This window comes from Xyrauchen texanus, chromosome 49, assembly GCF_025860055.1.
Source record: "Xyrauchen texanus isolate HMW12.3.18 chromosome 49, RBS_HiC_50CHRs, whole genome shotgun sequence".
Taxonomy (NCBI): Eukaryota; Metazoa; Chordata; class Actinopteri; order Cypriniformes; family Catostomidae; genus Xyrauchen; species Xyrauchen texanus.
In genome coordinates this window covers 12,765,654-12,786,534 of record NC_068324.1, presented here as the reverse complement: position 1 = coordinate 12,786,534, position 20,881 = coordinate 12,765,654, and the positions used below count along the sequence as shown (strand labels likewise).

Here is a 20,881-nt window from a genome sequence, read left to right as displayed (position 1 = left end):
AAACTTTTTGCTTCCCTCCTCTCCTTTTCCCAACAAGGTTTTAAAGTATCTTGTGTTGGATGATCTTGACTATGACCCTGTAGAAATTCAGTGATAGCTGTATCCTTCTATTTTCTAGTGGCATTTCAACCTGTTATGTTGCTGTTGTGGTTGTTTTAAATGCACCTGTACATAATATAAAATCCTAAAATTGTATATTATCTAACTTTTTGGTAGCTGTGCCTGCTGCTGATCCATACACCATACAACCATAATTGAATGCTGTATATGGCCCTCAAAGCAATCCTGTCTGCCCCCATTCAGACTAAACACCTCATTACATTTGGTACCTTCTTACATTTGTTCATTTTTTTTCTGAATATGTACTACCCATGTAATTCTTTCATCAAACCATAACCCTGAAAACTTAAAATGCTTCACTCTTTCCAATTCTTGATTAAATATTTAAAATGTTACCTCACTACCAATTATTTTCCTTGTGAGTAGCATTGTCTTTTTCTTGTCAACTGAAAATTTAAAACACCATTTTTATGACAATTCTTCAATTAGTTTCTTTACAATGAATTCCATATTTCTTCCCCTATTCCAAATTGCCCCATCATCCGCAAAAAGCGGAAACCCCATCCCATTCTCTATTTCCATAAATACATCATTTATCATTATGGAGAATAATAAAGGGCTTATATGCTTCCTTAAGGTGTTCCATTTCCAACAACACATTTTCTTGAATAGTTCTTTACTGTTCTGACTAGATTTCTCTTTCTAGTAAAAAGTCCTTGATCCATCTATATATCTGACCTTTGATACCTAATTTACAAATTCTGATTAATAATCCTCTTCCTACGTCATATCGTATGCCTTCTTTATATCAAAGAAGACAGCCACTACACTTTCTCTGTTTATTTGTCCTTTTCTTTTTCCCTGTTCTAGACATAAAGCTGGATCCATGGTCTGTTAACATTCTCCCGTGTCTGTTTGTTCACACAGGGACAAAAACACTTTAAATATGATTTTTACAACCCTCATCCAAACCACATTCTTAGATGGTTTAGAATCCAATTAAAATCAAATTTTTCTTAATGCATCTCAGTCTGAACAGTCAGATCAGATTTCATATAAATCCAGTTGATTTATAGTAAAAAAGGACTTAAATATGTATATGTTTCTCCTATGATATCCATTCTGAAGACCACTTTCTGGAGTATGGATCATGCTGTCTTAATGTGCTTTATGCAGATTCAAAGTTCTGGTCACCATTTACTTGCATTGAATGGATTTTATTCCAAAAATCTTTGTTTATGTTCTGAAGAACAAAAAGTCATACACATCTGGGATTGCATGAGGGAGAGTAAATGATGAGGGAATTTTCTTTTTTGGGTGAACTATTTCTTTAAAATAAATGTAATTTTTTTTATTGCCCTTGTTTTGTATTCTGTGTCTCACTGTGGTTTACATTGTGTACTTATTTCTCCTATTACAAAAAACACAATAAAATAAATAATAATAATACTACCAGTGGACGTGATAACACGGCAATGAGCTCATTCTGATAATGGGGTAAAAGCGTGCTCCAATTCAGTGTACAGTACGTTCACCTGCTGTGCTGTAGGTGGCAGTAACACCAATTCTAAACTGATACTCGCTCAACAGATCATAATAGAAGAAGCCGTTCGTGTAGTCGAGCTCCCTAGAAGAGTTCATCAAAATTCAACACAATATAGTAGTTACTTATATTATTGAAAGGATTTACTCTTAACAACAGGTGAGGTCATTTTCACAGTTTAATAAAACCTAGGAGGATTTTTTTCCCTAAGCCGTTTTATCCTGTCCTCCATCTATCTCGCTAACCTTAGCACCGTTCCCTGTAGCGTTTGAAACTTGATTTATTCATCCATTATAACCTTTATGTCAGAGCAGATGTCATATTTTATCTACAAATAGCATTTTAAGTTTTAAATATAAGCGTTTCAAGAAGAATGGAACGTCTAGACTTTTCTCTCATTTCAGCTGGTCACAATGGCATCAGACTGGATTGGCAGTCTTGTTTCAATACAATGTGGACCAACACTTGGAGTGTATCAAGGAGAAGTTTCTTCAGTTGATCAGACCAGCCAAACCATCTCTCTCAGACATCCCTTCCATAATGGAGTCAAGTGCACTGTACCCGAGGTTACCTTCAGGTAAACACTTTTACACGCTATCCTTGTATTTGAAATGTTGAAGACGAAGGTATGAGGTTGGCACAATGTAATTAAGATACTAAGCAGGCCACATTGTTATTGGCCTCTTAAGTACAATGTTAGTGTATTACCAGGACCATCAGAATTGAAATAGATGAAATAAAATTTTTACTTGTACTAAAAGTATTTTCCTCTCTGGTTCACAGTGCCATGGACATCAAAGATCTCAAAATCCTTGAGATCCGTAAGAGCTCCAATGAAGTTCCTAAGCAAAATGGTCCAGACTCCAACTCAACACTGACGCCACATGGTGCACGCAAGGAGAAGGGTGGTGGCGCCCCAGTGAACAGTACTCCTGTGACAGTACCTAATAAAGCTGAGCCCAAATCACAGGAAGGAGGAGTGTCTCCAGTGCCACACTACTCGAAGGGTTACAGTGAACGTCACATGGACATGGCTGCCCAAAGTAAAGGCTTTAGACGAAGACACAACTCCTGTGAGTCTTCTGTGTCATTCCATTTTGAAGAGGGTCTATTAATTATTTCATATTTAAGCTGAAGTGTGTCATTTCTGCACCAGTAATGTCACCAAATGGAACAGCAAAAAGGAATAATTAATTAATAGGTTGTCCGAAAGCGTAAGCTTTAATGCATATTTTTAAGGGGGGTGAATTAAATGTATTTTTACGTTTTTAGGGTCGTCAAGTTGCAGAGGTGCAAATCAGGTCACACCTAAAAAGAATGGAGTGAAGAACGGGGGCTATATGAAGAACAGACACGATGAATGTTTTGGAGATGGGATGGATGATGTTCTCGACGAGGACTTCGACTTTGAGGGTAACCTCGCGCTGTTTGACAAAGCGGCAGTGTTTTCACAGATTGATTCGTCAGAACGGCAAGGCAATGGTGCAAGATCTCGAGGGACACCTGGAGAGCAAACGCCATCGCGATACCGCCATGACGAGAACATTCTGGAAGCCAAACCCGTCGTCTACAGACAGATCACAGTTCCACTGCCTGGAACAAAAGAGTATAGCACTGGTAAGAATCGAAAACAAAGATGTTCACGTTGCATCTCATTCACAAACCGTGTGTACACATGTATTTGTGCTTAAAACCAATGTAGAAATGTTTTCTCACAGCAATCATGATCATGTATGCATCTTTAAAAAAGCGTTTCGGTTTTGAGAGTTGCATAAAAAGTTTAATATTCCCTGCAAACACAGCACGCAGAACACGCTGGTGTTACATTTTGGCTCTGTTCTCTTTTTCTGCAGACTCGGGGCTAGTGGTACCCAGTATATCTTTTGATTTGCACAAGCGTTTATTGGCTGCAGCAGAGAGTCACGGTCTGTCTCTAGAGCGCAGGCTTGAGATGACGGGTGTATGTGCAAGTCAGATGGCCCTCACGCTACTTGGTGGCCCAAACAGGTTTGTGGGTTTAATTTCATGTAAATCCACTTGTTTAATCGTAAGGCCCCAGCATACTTCATACGAAAGCAAAGAACGTTCAGGTGTGATTTCTTTTAGAACTAAATCTAGCTAAAGCAAAGGTATTTTTGAGTTTGTTCTGATGATTTGTACATTAAGGAAAACTTCTTACTGGTTGCTAAACACCTTCTTACTGCCATTTGTCCACGTCATCGGTAGTTGTGACCTGGATCTCCTCCTACTTTGATTTTGACAGCTAACTGACCCTTCGCTAAGCTCCACCCCCTTGGTTACAGTCGCTCGCTCTGATAAGCTCCACAGAACTCCCTATAGGAATGAATATGAGATTAGCGTTAACGCCATAAACGGAATGGAAAATATTATTATGTGGACAGGAATGAAGAGTGACAGTGTAAAGCATATTTATCTGATGTTTTTTGTAAAAGAAATCGCTAAATTACACAGTCATAGCATGCTCTTCTCAATATTTATTTAAAGATTAAAAAAAAGCACTGCGTGTATCTCTCTATGTGCCTTGTTTCACTGTTACAAGTGACCCAGCAACAATGTTTTAAAAATGTTGTGGATCATTTCGATAAAATCCTGCTTAAAAGGACTCAAACACACATCACTCCCATAGGCTGTCATTGAAAAAAGGCAAACGCTTCTCAGAGTAATAGTAAATGGTCTGCACTTATATAGTGCCTTTTTAACATTAGCGGTATTCAAAGCGCTTTACACTGTGTCTCATTCACCCATTCACACACACATACCAATGACGACAGAGTTGCCATGCAAGGCGCTAGCCTGCCATTGGGAGCAACTTGGGGTTCAGTGTCTTGCCCAAGGACACTTTGGCATGTGGAGTTGTGTGGCCCAGGAATCGAACCACCAACCCTGCGATTAGTGGACAACCCACTCTACCACCTGAGCCACATTTGCCCCAATGGCAGCGGGGAAACAGTTGCTAAGACACGTAAGGTCACGAACGGGGAGACTTGGCGAAGGGTCAATTCCCGGTCAGTCATTTAAAGATCAGTCAACATGAACAAACCAGTTTGAAGAGTTATAAGTGAGCTGGTTCAATCTAGAGGTAGACCGATATATTGTTTTTACTGATTATTAGGTGGCGATAGTTGCTTTTTGGACGCATTGTTATCTGCAAAAATCTGTGGCAATAGTTGACAATAGTTTTTTCATAATTTTGTCATTTCAAAATATGAGTCCCCCGGTGTGTTTTCCGGCTTGTTTATATTTAGAAGTCCCGCGTTATGCACCAAATCTTAATTTTTATCTGGTTATTTTGGGGGATTTTGGTTGAGCAATAAACTGGATCTGGGATTTTATTTATTTTGGACTCTTTGTCTGTGCCTGTCATAATAAGGAAAGAATAATATTTTTTTTTGACATTCTATAAATCAATTAAAAAAACTATTGTCTGATTAATCGTTATCTGCCTTTCCCACCACCTTAGTTATCAGTATCCGCAAAATCCACTATCGGTCGACCGCTAGTGCAAACTTACCTACATCTGTATGAGCGTTCGTGTCAGGTTTATTTTTGTAAATTAAAATTAAGATGAAAACTATTGATTCAAATAATTTTCTTAAGCTGAAGTAAAAAAAATAAGAAAATGTAAAACAAATCAAACTAACAAAAGTTTCTGAAATAAAATTATTATCATCACATTTTTTTTTATTGTTTTTGTAATAATCGAGCAGTCACTCATCAAATGGTGGAATAATCTGACCTTTGTAACATGGGATCATATTAAACAAATGACACATTTTAACCAGAGGAGCGCTGCAGCCCGAGAGGAAGAAGTCCAGATGCACTCCAAACGTCTCACAATGATGCTGATAGCAAAATATGGGCAAATTATACAAACATACTAGAGAAGTAACACACAAAATCAATCTTGTTGTGAAATAAAGTGCATCTGGTGTTCAGCGGGAGCAAAACTTGCGTGTTAGTATATAAAAGGAGACACTCCGGTGTTATTTCCCTTCATCTGTAATGTATGGAAGCAGGTGATCTAAATAAGCACAAACTCTGAACCTAGAATTTATCTGTGCACTTTGATTCAGTTGATTGAAATGAAGCAAACTGGGTGCAAGAGATTGAGTGTTTGACGCAGCTTCAGTTGTATGGCTCGCGATGTATTGAATTATGTTTTTTATTAATGTGCTTTGTTTATCTTAACATGAGGTAACTGTGGATACCTCTGTCCTATTAAGAAAATTGTTTTTTTTTGTGAGATAAATTTGATGCGAAATCAAGTGAAAAACATGTGAGACGGTAGGCTTATTATTATATATTAAATTATTAGACAATTCTTTTTTTAACCTGTTTTCTGATCAATTTTTAAAAATCCTTTAAAACAAGGTACATTTACTTAAAGAGCTATACTGATGTTAAAGGATTTATTTAAAAGGATAAAGCTTTATTTTCAGAGAATGTATCTTTTAGTATATTAATTCTACTCCTAGAACAAGGCATAAACTTATTGATAACTCATCTGTTTTTTTTTTTTTTTTTTTTATTCAACAAAACACACAAATTAACAAGACAGCAGCTTATACCAAAGATAACTCATCTTAATATCAAATTAGTTTTGTTGTCCTGATATTGAAATGTTCCTCTAAAAGCCTCCCACAGCGATCTGGCTGATGTTTGAATGTTTGCAAACAGTATCCCGTTGCTCAACTTTCACATTTCTGTTCAGCTCTGAGCGAAGAATGAACCTTTCTGTGAGAATGTTGGGGCCTTTAAACAGACTTAGTCATAGTCTGAAATATGCTCATTTAGAGTCTGGTTATCATTGCTGTGGTTGTGGGATCTCTCTTCCGTAGACTTACCCCAAAGAATGTGCATCAACGACCCTTGGTGGCCCTGCTGTCTGGACCGCATGTCCAGGGAGCTCAGGGGATCAGCTGTGGCCGCCACTTGGCCAATCATGAAGTGGAGGTCATCCTATTCTTGCCAAACTTCGTCAAAATGTTGGAGGCCATCACCAGCGAGCTTGCTCTCTTTGGCAATACTGGGGGCAAGCTGGTTTCTAATGTGAAAGGTGTGCCACTATTGCATTTACATTTCATGTTCACATTCAATCTTAATTTTCGGTCATGTTTACCTTTGCACTGAGAAATTCAGCAGGGGCCGGTTGCACCAGCAATACATAAGTTACAACTTAGCCTAGTTGTGGCATAAATGGGCACTAATACTCAAAAATAGAGCATTGCGCTATTAAATTTAAGTAGAATGTAACCCTATGTATAAATATTTACGGAAGCCTCTAACCAGGAGTAACAGATGTTATAAAGAAGCAGACTCATTTACTGACATCAATAAGCTCATGTTTTGGTTGACAGGCTTCATTCCTTTCGACATATGGTGTTGGCATTTACACCTGTTTACATTTACAGGAGAAAACATATGTAATTATGTAAACAAAACATACTAATTGAGCATGAATCCGATCCAACTGCACTTTCCTGTGTACTCCGCCTGGTGTCAAGTTTCAACATATATTACATATTATATATTAACATAGATATTAATATGAATATGTCTATTTTTACATCTTGTTGTATTAGAAGTTATTTATTTATTGTCCCTTATTAAAGCTGAAATTCACAGCCATTTTACACTTCTGTGTACCAATTTGAAGGCTGCTTATTGGATCACTACAGGTAAATGTCATATTATGTGACTCCGCATTGCTTTACGTAGAGTTTACAACCTACTAGTTAAGTCTTTCCTTAAGAACAGGTGGTGCACCAAATTAAGCACTGACTTTGTTAAAAACGTACTAGTTACTAAGCCCTTGTGTGAACTTTACGTCTCAAATTAAGTGAGAGCTTATGCACAGCTCTCTTTTTTTTTTATGCTTCACTTTGTGCTCTGTAAGATCAAAGTTCTAAATGAAATGTTTCCCTCGTCCATTGTTCAGTGTAGCTATGTTCAAAGCACTGCACACACAGAGGTCACTGCCAAACAAAGCAACTTATTGGTTAATTATGTGAAATTGCATGTCAAATGTCACCAAAGGTTGAAACCCACGTTAACTCCAACAGAAATGGCTGTATTTTGTCCATTTAATTTCACTGTGCAAAGGTGAATGTAACCCTGCGTGCACAAAAAACAACATTGACAACCCAGTTAACTTCTGTAATGTGTCATCTTTATGGGTGTATTCAACATGAAAAAAACTGTTAGTAGGACTGGGCGATATGACTATATATCATGGCAATGATTAGTGTTGTCACGGTACCAAAATTTCAGTAGTCGGTAGTACCAATACCATTGAAATTTAACGGTACTCGATACCATTTTCGGTACCAAAGCAAAAACATGTTACTAAACAACACTCTTTAATTAACAAAGTTAACAAAACATTAGCAGCAGAACTAAGAACAGAAATATGCCATTGAGCAACACTTTAATTTAAATGTATTAGTTTTGAATTATAACAAAACTGAACAATGTATGCTTAAAGTATTTTTGAACACTTATATAAGATTTGCTTCAACTTGTGCAACTTTTACTTTCAGTTTTTACCAAGTACTAAAAAAAAAAAAACTAAATAAACAAGCATACAATAGAATGCAATTAGTTTGGAAATTGTTTTTTATTAAACAATTTCCAAACTAATGTGCAAAGTGCTCTCATATTAATAAAGCTGCATATTGCCATTTTTCTTCACGATAAGAAATGCACAGTGACATATATTATGATTAAATAAGTCGCGAGCCATCGCGTTCTAATCTAGCTGCATTAAGTGTGCGCGCTCGAGGGATTAGCGTCCCCGAGGCAGAGTCTCTCTCAGCCGGTTGCAGTTTAAATTTCTCCCCCTTAGATTTGGACATTCGCGCAACTCTTTGAAGAAGCGCTTACCACACAGAGAAATGCCAGTTTCTGAGTTTAAAGTTATTAACATGAGCTGTTCTGTATTATTTCAACTTTAATAAAGCAATAACACATTCAATATAACTGCATTTGTAACGCCGGGATGTTTCCTTTAAAGAGCTCCAGCTCTGCTTATTCCACAACGAGACTGCTTCTGAATTTCCTTTTTTTTTTTTTTTTTTTTTTTTTTTTTTTTTTTTTCTTTTTTTATATATATTTCCCTAATACATTGGGATCTACATAAAATGAAGCTGTGAAAGTTTATCCGGGTGTCTGTCTTTCAGGTGCTTTATTAAGTTTGACGTGTTTCCTCCTTTCGTCAGAAAATTGCAAAAGCAGCCGTTTACAAATAGGTTTTTGCTGATCTATGTTTCCCTTTTCATCAGCCTCAAATACAAAGAATTTCCAAACCTGGCTTTTTCCGCTTTTCTTTTCGACAAGATTCAGTTGAGACTCCGCAGCAGCTTTGCTTGTCGCCATCTTTTGCTTGTTGTGAGCGTTCAAAAGTTCCCGACTCTGCATGGGTACCAGTAGGCCCGGTACCCGGTACTTGGTACTCCGGTACCTTCAGAAATTCTGGTATCATAAAAAAAAAAATTTCGGTACCAGAGTACCGGTATTTTTGACAACTCTAGCGATGATGATACAATGTGTCAATCGATAGTGATTTTGCTATATTGTGTATATTGCGATATGTAAATACCCATGTGCACAGCTGTATATAAATATGATTTATTTATTTCCAAGAAGTGTTTACACGAAGTGTTTATTTTCATCGCATTATTTTTCTTTTTTTATGTATTATTCTCTGTTGCATTGCTTTGGGAAGATCTCGAGTTACTTGAGAAAGTTTATAATAATTTTGGTCAACATATCAGACTGAAATGTGGCATAATGTGAACTTTAGTATTATGGTAAAAATGACTTAAATCCCTGGGTTGCTCAGCAAGTAAAGACACTGACTACCACCCCTGGAGTCACTAGTTCGAATCCCAGGGTGTGCTGAGTGACTCCAGCCAGGTCTCCTAAGCAACCAAGTTGGCCCGGTTGCTAGGGAGGGTAGAGACACATGGGGTAACCTCCTCGTGGTCACTATAATGTGGTAATCGCTCTCGGTGGGGCGCATGGTGAGTTGTGCGTGGATGCCATGGAAAATAGCGTGAAGCCTCCACACTCTATGTCTTTGTGGTAACTCGCTCAACAAGCCACTTGATAAGATGAGTGGATTGACATTCTCTGAGATTCATCCTCCGCTACCTGGATTGAGGCGTGTCACTATCCCACCACAAGAATTTAGAGCACATTGGAAATTGGGCTTTCCAAAACCAAGTTGGAGCTTTTTTCTGTTCTTTTGACTATTGTCAAGCTCCAAATAAAGAGAAAATGAAACAAGAGGAAGTATTAAACGTATTCACTTACAGAATTACTCAAAAAATAGACATTACTATATGGTTATTTAATACATAAGCCAATCTTTCTTGATTTTCCCCCCAAAATGTACTATATTGTGTTTTTGTTATCGTGATTTAAAACGACTCAATGACTTTTGGTCATATCGCCCACCCTTAACTGTTAGATTTTGTCCAACAGAAAATAATTGGATGGTGAAAAGTAGTCATTTAATAACAGACTTGAGGTGGTTGGAGGGATATAGTTAAAAAATAAAAGTGCTTGATGTCAGACGGAAGGAAAAGTTGTATCAGAGGTGAAGCTAGTTATTACATACTGATGAAAGATTATAAGGACAGACAATTTTCAGGATTTGGAATAATGTGCTCCGATTAACCATTCACAAATTCTTTTGAGTGGCCAGGTGACAATTTATTTTTTGACCAACTGTGCCTTTTTAGGCAAGAATCCGTTTGCATCTAGTGTCTTTATTTGGTGCATGAAATTTAGAAACACGGGCTTGATATATTCTGTCTTGGAAACTTCCACTCTGATTTCCAAGAACACACTTACTTTGTACCCACCCACCCTCTTTACATAACGTACCGGAAAACGTATAAAAGTCAAAGGTGTATGTTGCCTTATAAATGTCATCTTTTTTAAAAGATAAACCACATCAGTGACCCTTGGTCTAATCATTCACTCATGAAAAAAATATTTAAAGAAAATTATTTTCCTGCCCCCAGACTTGCCAGAGACACCCGTTGACCTGGTTATAAGCTGCCTTGACTCCCATGAAAACGGATTCTTGAGGGACCAGCCCTGGTATAAGGCCGCTGCCGACTGGGCCAACCAGAACCGGGCCCCCGTACTGAGCATTGACCCTCCAGTAAGTGGACAGGCGCATGCAGTGGAAGCTAAATGGTCCCTTTCTCTGGGCCTCCCCCTGCCTTTGTCCGAGGGGGCCGGCCGAGTCTACCTATGTGACATCGGCATCCCTAGACAGGTGTTCCAGGAAGTGGGGATCAAATACCACTCCCCATTCGGGTGTAAGTTTGTCATCCCTTTGCACTCTGAATAAGCCAAGATCTTCTTCCGTTTAGGTCAAGGCTCACTGAACCAGAACCTGCCTTAAAGATTTTAGAATGAACAGAAGTCAGTTTGAATGTTGGGACAAATTAGCCTTTCCTTTGCAGCACAACTGGAACTTCTCTGCTGATTTTTCTCTTAAAATTCTCCAAAGGGAACAGGAAAAGTCCTCAACAAAGGGAAGCGAAAGAAAAGGATACCAGCTCTTGTGACAACTCTGATATTAAAAACAGAACAAACATTAGTATGTTCTCACTGTCTCTGCTTTGTTCTGAATTCTAATAGTCTTACTATGATCCTTCAGGTGGCTGTTCAATATATAGACTTGGATCTTTTTGGAAGGATATGTTTTTGTTCATCGTTTATTTAACAAAACCATTGAAACTGCTTGCATGGCTCACTGTTACTGTGACTGTGATCAGTTTTCTGTCAAATTTAATTATTTGTTTACTTTCAGCATCTTAAGTAGAATTTATTTTTACTTTAAAGTCAAAGGTGCTGATTTAGATCTACCTTTAATTTTTTTCCCCTGAAAAATTTCAGAATCTGCATGAAATAGGGATTTTTCCTTTATTCTTTTTGTGCCAGTGAGTTCAAAGTCAGTGTGAGGTGGCATAATGTGCTCATTATGCCAAGGGAGTTTATTGCTTGCAAAATTTCTGCTTACAGATGTTGAAACAAAGCGTTATTTGCTTTGGCCATTGATCAAGCCCAGTGTGCGGTAAATATATCAGATTGACTGGGTTCTTATCAGTGAAATTGTTGCACACTTGGAATGGCATGGAAGTTAAGTTTACTATAAACCAGTCCATGATATTTGTTAGGATTGGATGAAAACTGGGCAGTTTTAAGCATTTGTTTACCAGTACCCTTGTAGACTACCATTAAAACGCACAGATTTTCTAGAGGAAATGGCTTAAGATAAACTTGAAGCATTGCTATGCTTTATCTCTTTTTTTCATTAGTTTGCCATGAGTGTGGACTCGTTCTCAATGCTCATCAAGTTAACAGTTTATTGAGATCCTGTTTTAAATGGGTTTCAATTTGTGGAGTTGTCATGTCTTGTTTTAGTTATATCAAACAAGAATCTTTTACTAGGAGAGATACTCCACATGTTGCAATAAATGCTTCTGAAATTGATTCATAGTTTTATTATAGGTTTTGGTGAGCGCACAAACCCATTACAAAACCTCCGGCGGATTCAGAGGAAATTAAAAGTCAGTATGGGTTACGAATTATGATTACCAGAGGAGTTTTTTCTAAACAAGCTCTGTTAAAGATAAAATAGATATAACTTTTTGTTTAAACCAGCAGATTACCATATGCCTTCAAAGTTAATATGATAGGCACTTACGATTCTAAAATACTCTTAGTTGGTGTATAAAAGATGCATTTGGGACAATAATGAAAAACTTGTTTCATAGATGTTATTATGTTTTGAAATATGACTCATCTGTGTACAGTGTGTTGACAGCTGTCTACTTCTAACAGCTGGAATAATGTGCTATTATCAGCAGACTAGCTTTTTACATATTTTTTTCGGTAAAGCTTTTTTCTGTCATGTCTTCTGAAATGTATTAGCAAATATTTTGTTTTCATACTGCCATATCATATGGAGCACTTTTTTCCCTGATATTTGACTATTTCAGTGTTATCCTGTTTCATCTATCATTTCAGAGTTCTGTACATTTTCACTGAAGCTTGAACTCCTGTGTTTTTCTATTCTATCTTCTGTCTAGAGACCACGCCCAAGGTTTAGACGGTGTGTAAAAGTGCAGGTCATTGTTCCCTGATTTAAGTTACATTTTATGTTTATGCTATGTACAATCTAAAGGTGACATCACTAAAGATGTCTGCCCCAGATGTCTTTTTACACTTAAAACGATAGTGTTATGGGGGGAAAAACAGAAAACAACAGACTTGACACATCGGCTATTCTCAGATGTGGGGCAAATTGAAATGTGAAATACAGAATTTACTTTAACTTTTTTTACTTTTGTAAGTGGACTGTAAGGTTATTGAATGGTACAGTCTCTGATGGCTGCTAGAGAGCCAATTGGCTACTTGAAATTAGCTTTTGCGCTTAAAACAAACATTGAATGAATCAGTGAGGCAATTATGAAAAAATGCTTAGAAGATTGCACTATTCAAGTTTTGACAACATAGAAGAGAAGAGGTCCATGGTCTGTCTTCACTGTGGATATATATACATATATGAGAACTTGTATGTTTAATTCATTAATAATAGAGCAGTAAATGGCCAATAAAAGAGCTTAAGAAATTGTGCCAAAATCACTTGTTGGTCTTTACGTTGTAGTTATCACGAGACAGACTGGTTTCTAGTTCTTTGGGAGTAAACATATTACTGCTGTACAAGCTTTCTGAAACAGAATATTTGTTTGCATTTAGCTCAAAGAAACCAATTTTGCTTTAACATAATACCTGCAGAGTCCATAAAAAAAAATTAATTTGAATGTTGTTTGATACGTAAGCACTGCTTAGTTGTATCTGTCAAAATGTTGTTTTATATAAACCATTCCTCTACGTAAGGGTGAACTGAGAGGGAGTTTTCCTTCTAATAATGTGACCAAACATGTTGTGCAAACAAGAGTTTTCAAATTTATTTAGATGTTACCTGGAACGGCAAAATTGTGTTGCCCCCCACATTTGTTATGATGTCATTGAAAACATCCCTGAATGTTCCAAGAGGTTCGTTTGCATCACGATCAAAAGTTTCAAGCTACTTTTTTTTCCATTCTTGTTTTTTTCCCCACAAAAGCATGAGATAAAGGTTGTTAACGTTGCATAATTTTATCAGTTATCTCTGCACCTGTTCAGACACAGCTCAGTTAATGACTACTATTTGAATTGTTTTTGATAACAATGTTGTTACCATTAATTGTGAATTGGTGACAAATCTGTTCAGTATAGTACTAATATCACTGGCAACCTTACATGCTAAAAATGGTCAACCGTAAAGTGTGTGGACTGAATAAATAAAGAGAATGGAAATAATACTGAGTGTGGTTGTTTTGTGTCATGATTTCAATCCTCTTTGAGGTCTCCTCACATTTACCATACATTTACAATACAACAAACTTAAGTGGTTTACTTTAAGTTTTGCATCCAAGCATACGTTGTGTTGCAGCCCAACGTGGAATTTAACAGTTAATGTATTTAACGTTGTAATTCTTTGTAGAAACGCGCACTGTCGCTACAGTCCTCTCAAATGTACCGTCGGCGGAGGCTGAGCTCATTAAAATGAATTAGGCTCACTATAAATATTAAGTAGCATTCAAATACGTATCCTCATTAAGATATTGATGAGTGCTTCTAGAGGGCCGTTCTTGGGGCTAAAAAAAAAAAAATGCTAATTAGAGCGCAACGAATTAACAACGCAGCTGTCTCGAGACACGTTTTTATCGGTTTAAATAATTTTTAACTTGATATAGAATCTAAAACATAGCGAGACGCGGAACAACTGAAAAAAGACGTCCGTCCTGCGTGTATATATATATATATACACGCAGGACGGACGTCTTTTATGAAAAACGCATATATCATATATATATATATATATGAAAAGCAAAGACGGACGTAAAATCATGTTTGGTGTGAACGGAATCTAATATTTTACGTTATTTTGCCAGTTAACCTCCGCCCACTTAATAACATCTGCTTTTCAGCAAATCAGAAGGGCAAACGTCACGTAATTAATATTCATAAGCCACGCATTCACTGTAGTAGCGTTCTTAAATTTGCGCAACGCTGGGCCCAGTTGTGCGCTTTTTCTAACAGACGCATGCGTACAAAACACGGGCTGTCTGAAGAAGTGCGTTTCATTTTCAAGGGCCTGCGTTAAACACAGCTGTAGCCCTTGGGTGTGCTGCGCTTCCGTAACGCTTAAAAACGGCTCGCCTCAGGCGGCTCGCCTTTATCGATTTCACTGGCCGGTAAAACACCGCAACAGTTGAGTTTTTAGTTGAAGCGCAGTTTTTTTTACACGCGCTCTGCTTTTATATCAAAAACGCATTCAACCGCCGTAACGGTTTATTGGTTATATTTGCATGCACGGACGAGCCGATCATCTTTTGTTTGCATTGATGTTAGAGGACTCAAGCTCTCTGGGAGATCAGTTTCATTGAATGCAGAACGCTGGTCCATCTGAACCCAGATCTTCTGGTGGGTTTGACCCTTTATTGTATACATGGACTAAGTGGACAACCGTAAAACATCCCCAACTTTTAGACATTCGGACACCAACGGTTGCATCAACAGTAGATCTAGGTACAGTAATCTCTTTTATTATGCCAACATACTGGCCAACCTTCCACTGGCTGTTTTTTAAAAACTCTTTTGCCGTCTCTTTGCTTGCTCAGTCCCACAATTTATTGCATGTCCAAGAATGTGTGCATTGTATTCTAGAATATTGGACAACATTAAGTGCAATGGGTCTGCTTCACAGCTGTCCAAATAAGAACCACTTGAGAGGCTGGAATGAGACAAAACAGGTCTCTGTTGGTACGTCATGTTTTGTTAATCATCTTAACAAAACCTTGTTAACATATATGACTTTCTGTCTTCCATTGGGAGACACAGAAAAGGAGTTGTTATGCAGAATATTAAGTACTGATATACTTTGTCACAATTCAGTTGTAGGGGGGAAAATAAAGATGCAATGATAGAGAATGGTGAATGAGACTAATATTCTGCCTATCATCTCTTTTTGTGGTCCGTCGAAGAAAGACTATGTATGGGTTAAGGGTGATCGAGTGAGTGATGATGGATTGTTGGGTGAACTATCCCTTTAAGTAAAGTATGCTGCCAAGATGCATTTTAAAAGACTGTTCTTATAGATTGGGTAGGCAGAATGCTTTGAGGATAGGAAATAGGATTGTACATTTGCAAAAACCCAAATTGAGGTGCATTGTTCCTTTGTCAATCCTGAATCCACCAATGCTTTTCCACATCAGCAGCATTATTCAGGGATTATGTTGTCATGGCATCCCAAGAGTGTCTAATAACAGCATTTGAATTTGAGTCTTGGGAGAATGCTTCCCAGTGTCTAAGTATATAATTGGACCAGAATTTGGTTCACTCATACATTTTCTGCTGGACTTTCTCTAAAACACCAAGTTGTTATTGGACTCCAAGGTAACATGAATTACAACAGTACACGTATTTGCATGTAAGCATGTGCAAATGAGTCAGTTATGCTTTGTAACCAAAATAATTACTAGAACTTTTCATAACATTTAAAAGAGAAAAATATCCAAAGTCAAAAGGGCAGTTATTCAAATCATGTTCTTAATATGGCGCAAAACGCCTCCGTGTGTTTTTAGAATCATTATTATTAATGCACGAGAGATGCATTTAGAAGGGTTGAAATCCATAGTCACTTCCTCCTGCTAGGGCTGGGCGATATGGCCAAAATTGTTATCATGATAATCTTTTTCATATTGTTCGATATTGGTATTTATCACGATATACATTTACACATTGCACTTTCTTTTGTTTTTATTTCAAAGTTGACTGAAGAAAAGAAGAAAAAAAATTATTCTAAACAGTCAAAATAGTCTCTACAAAACTGCACAGGGGGTCCAGAGATGGCCAAAGCTGTGGGGTCTGTGGGATCTTTCACCAAAATATTAAAATGATTTTATAGTTTATCAATTGAAAATTAATTTTAAAAGACCATCTGTTTGTTCTGAAGCATTGTGACAGCAGTCCAGTATTTGTTGGAATTCAACAAATTTACATTCAAATTAAATATTTTTTATATTTCTTTAGATTCAGATACCCAAGTATGGGGGTATAGAAGCCCTTGTGACTGTGGAATGATGCTGAATGTGGGTTCAGGGGTGTCCCGAGAGAAAATGTAGAAAAAGTTTTTATTTTTTTCAAATTTCATTAAAGTGAGAGACTAGTCTACCAACTAGTAATTTTAAGTAAATTTTCTCAAAATTAGAACAGAAATCGATTTGTTTATTATTAAAGGCTCGTAACATGCTGATTAATAAAGATGCATTTAGAAGGGAAAAACGTTTTGGTCTAAAAGGTGCTTTGAAACCATTTTAACTCATGCGGCGCTTCATGTCTACACACATGCAGGGAAAAGAGGCAACGCATGCGGAGCGGGACAGGGCAGAAATGATGCATGTTTGGTGCTAGAGAACAATATTCAAGATTACATTGCAGAAAGATCAGAGCTGTTGTCCACATCACTGTTGTTCTGTCGCACTCTTCACTAGAGACAATGAGAGAGTGCAACCGTTGTCATGAAGTCTTGCGGTGCAGATGGAATCAATCTGGTGTCTGAAGTAACCTAATTGTTAGCAAGGCAGCTAGCATTAGCAAGTTCATCCAGTCTGACCCTACGTTACCACTGGTGCATTGTGAGCGAAGCTGAGAGCGTTTTCAATTCATTACTATGAAAGCCGAGCATCATGCTCGAAAGGTGGATCATAGGATTGGCAGCGGTGCGGAGCAAGCTCTCTCCTAGCGCTGTGAGCGCCTTTGAGTGGATTTCTTCCGCCCCAGTGGAAACGCAGCCTGAGAAAGCCGAACTGCTTATGTTTTAGCCACACGCAGTAAATATCGAAAATTCCTCAAAAGCTTATCGTGGATTTTCTTTATCGTGATATATATCGATATCATTTTATCGCCCAGCCCTACTTCTATGAGGCATGAAATAGACTGAAACTGATCCTGCAGGATTCACAATTGCTCTGATGGAAATGCTGGACCTCTCTCTCGCATTCTTCATTTGTACGATCCCGAAGTCAATTTTTGTAAATGCCAAGATCGCTCTTTCTATCTGCAATCCCTTACAATCATAAATGTGCAGATACTTCCCATATGCTACAAAAAATGTCTGGGATCAGCCACTGGCTGGTACATTTTGTAGATTTCACTCACCAGTGCTTCAGTGGTGTAGTGGCGAAGAAGTTCAGCACCGAGATCTTTTCACTGCACACTGGTAGTCAAATTTTTATTGACTCTTTCTGTGTGATTTCCAAAGACTAGATCCAAGCAAGTGGATCTAGATCTCCTTTAATATCCTATCTGTTCTCTACAGTTAGTTATTTATCAAAAACAAAAGAAACTTTTAATTCTAATCACACATAGTATGAATCCTGTTAAGAATCCATTCGAACAAACAAACAAAAGTCCCTGCCATAGCTTTTAAAGAGACAGTGCCATTTTAGCACTGCTACATATCGAAGTAAATAATTATAAATAATACAAATTAGGTAAATGTAACAAAATAATGTATATATGCAATATAATATATCCAATTTCAATACATCATATATATTGATGCAATATATGGGCTATATAAAAAAATAATCTAAAATGTCACCAAAATGATAAACTAATGATAAAATCTGTAATTTAACAAGTTAGAAGGTCCCCTGTATATTGAATAACAGCATTAGCTGATTAGATCATTTCTTTCATACTGTATGTAAGTAAAATGGACATTATAACTGAAATATACCCAAATTCATTTAAATTAAAATTGAAATTGAAATAGATGCGATTGAAATACTGCGATGTATCACGATAAAATCATGATGTGTATCGCAATGAGTATTGTATCATGAGGTGGCTGGTGATACCCCGCCATAGTTGCCTACAAACAGTATGTGTTACACATTTTCTTCAAGTTATTCTTTAATTACTGCCACTTAAAAAAATGTTTTGCATTCTCTCGCAATTGTTTGTGTTCCCTCGCAATAAGTTTTGTGTGTCCTCCCAATATTTTTCGTTCTCCCGCAATAGATTTGCATGCCCTCGCAATACATTTACCAAGTTCTTACTACAGTAACCACATTTTAACCCTGATATTCATAGTAAAATCTTAATAATAATACAGAAAAATTAAAACTATGGTAATAAAAATCATAATTTTGTGGTTATTATGGTTTACCTACAAATACAGTTGTATTTAAGCTAAAAAAAAAAAAAGGAATTAAAATTGTGTAAAACAATTAACAGAATGTTTAAAAAGTATTAAAGAATAGGTTGATAGGAAGGAGCATTGTATTATGTATATGTGTTTGTATAAATATACATGTGTCATGTAAAAATTAAGCAGTTAAAGCAAACACAACATTTTGTTAAGTTTGATTCAAATAATGAATTTGTTAGGTTGTTAAATGTATTAATTTTATAAAGCCATTTTGCTCTTATTTTTTTCTTTATATTTTCTTTTTGTTTTCTTATCAGTTGTGAATAGGAATGTAAATAAAAATCCTTAAAGAGAGAATATAAAACTAGAGAGATAAAGTTTATAGTTATAATAAGGACATTTAAAAAAAGATGATGTTATAATAAATAAATGAAAATGAATTTTATATAAATATACTACAAAAAAAATGTCAGCTGCATTGAAGTTTCCCAAGAGCACAGGGGCCTCCGTAATTCTTAAAGGGAAGAAGTTTGGAACAACCAGGACTCTTCCTAGAGCTGACCACTCTGGTTGAGCTCCAGAGATCATGTGGGGAGATGGGAGAAACTTGCAGAAGGACAACCATCACTGCAACACTCCACACTGGGCTTTATGGCAGTGGCCAGACGGAAGCCTCTCCTCCATGCAAGACACATAAAAAAGCACCTAAAGGACTCTCAGACAGTAAGAAACAAGATTCTCTGGTCTGATGAAATTAAGATTGAACTGCTTGGCCTCAATTCCAAGCGTCATATCTGGAGGAAACCAGGCACCGCTCATCACCTGCGCAATACCATCCCAATGGTGAAGCATGGTGATGGTAGCATCATGCTGTAGGGGTGTTTTTAAATGGCAGGGACTTGGGGACTGGTCAGGGTTGAAGGAAAGATGAATGCAGCAATGTACAGAGATTTACTTAATGAAAACCTAGTCCAGAGTGCTCAGGACCTCAGACTGGGTCAAAGGTTCACCTTCTAACAGGACAATGACCCTAAGCACACAGCCAAAATAACGCAAGAGTGAATTAGGCACAACTCTGTGAATGTCCTTGAGTGGCCCAAACTTGAACACAATCTAACATCTCTGGAGAGACCTGAAAATGGCTGTCCAACAACGGTCCCCATTCAACCTGACAGCTTGAGAGGATCTGCAGAGAAGAATAGCAGAAAATCCCCAAATCCAGGTGTGCATAGCTTGTCACATCATACCCAAATATAATGGATTCTGTAATCACTGCCAAAGGTGCTTCAACTGAGTACTGAGTTAAGGGTCTGAATACTTATGTCAAAGTTTTTCCCTTTTAAAACATTTTCAAAGTTATCACAAATCTGGTTTTTGCTTTGTCATAATGGGGTATGGAGTGTAGATTGATGTGAAAAATAATTATAATTGAAAGCATTTTAACATAAGGCTGCAACATAACAAAGTGTGAACAACATTTCTGAATGCACTTTATATGACAGTTTAAAGCAGAGCCCCTCCTTTGAAAAGCATCAGTGCAAGGCATCCTGTTTTCTTTTATTCACACTTGCAAAAAGCTCCTCAGTTGTGCTTCATTGCATCTACAACATTTGAAGTATCCATGAGATCTCTATTATCTGTGATATGTGTTTTTCGGGGGTAATCCGGACTGTCATTTACATCCTTTTTAGCTGCTATGTTTTTTGCTTGCTAAAAAAAAGGTTTTGTGGTTTACTGCTGCACTCTTTTTGCATGTTTGCTGCAGAAATAAAAGCATTGCTATTTTATTTAGCTCCTTTTACTATTTCCCTAATCTAAAATACTGCTCCAGTTATGTCAACACCAGTTATGTCAACACTTATGTCAAAAAAAAAAAAAAAACTGGCAGCTGTGGTTGCCAGAATAATTATGTAAAAAAAATTACAGTAGGAATATGAACAACTTTACAGAACAACCTGTATATGTTTTTT

At 37.1% G+C, this 20,881-nt stretch overlaps 2 protein-coding genes across 2 annotated transcripts in view; both read left to right on the top strand.

Annotated features, from left to right (window-relative positions):
- The first annotated feature begins 1,649 nt into the window (after positions 1-1,649).
- Positions 1,650-14,002, top strand: edc3 (enhancer of mRNA decapping 3 homolog (S. cerevisiae)). The gene is made up of 7 exons (XM_052123129.1): positions 1,650-1,762; positions 2,008-2,180; positions 2,387-2,676; positions 2,876-3,220; positions 3,457-3,610; positions 6,463-6,680; positions 10,654-14,002. The coding sequence occupies exons 2-7, from the start codon at positions 2,017-2,019 to the stop codon at positions 10,986-10,988; spliced, it is 1,506 nt and encodes a 501-aa protein (XP_051979089.1). The 5' UTR covers positions 1,650-1,762; positions 2,008-2,016; the 3' UTR covers positions 10,989-14,002.
- An 806-nt stretch (positions 14,003-14,808) lies between these two features.
- The window catches only part of csk (C-terminal Src kinase), a 52,374-nt gene continuing 46,301 nt past the window's right edge, over positions 14,809-20,881 (top strand). Inside the window, exon 1 of the mRNA XM_052123378.1 lies at positions 14,809-15,283. The gene's annotated coding sequence lies outside the window, so the exon portion shown is untranslated. The remainder of the gene's footprint in view (positions 15,284-20,881) is intronic.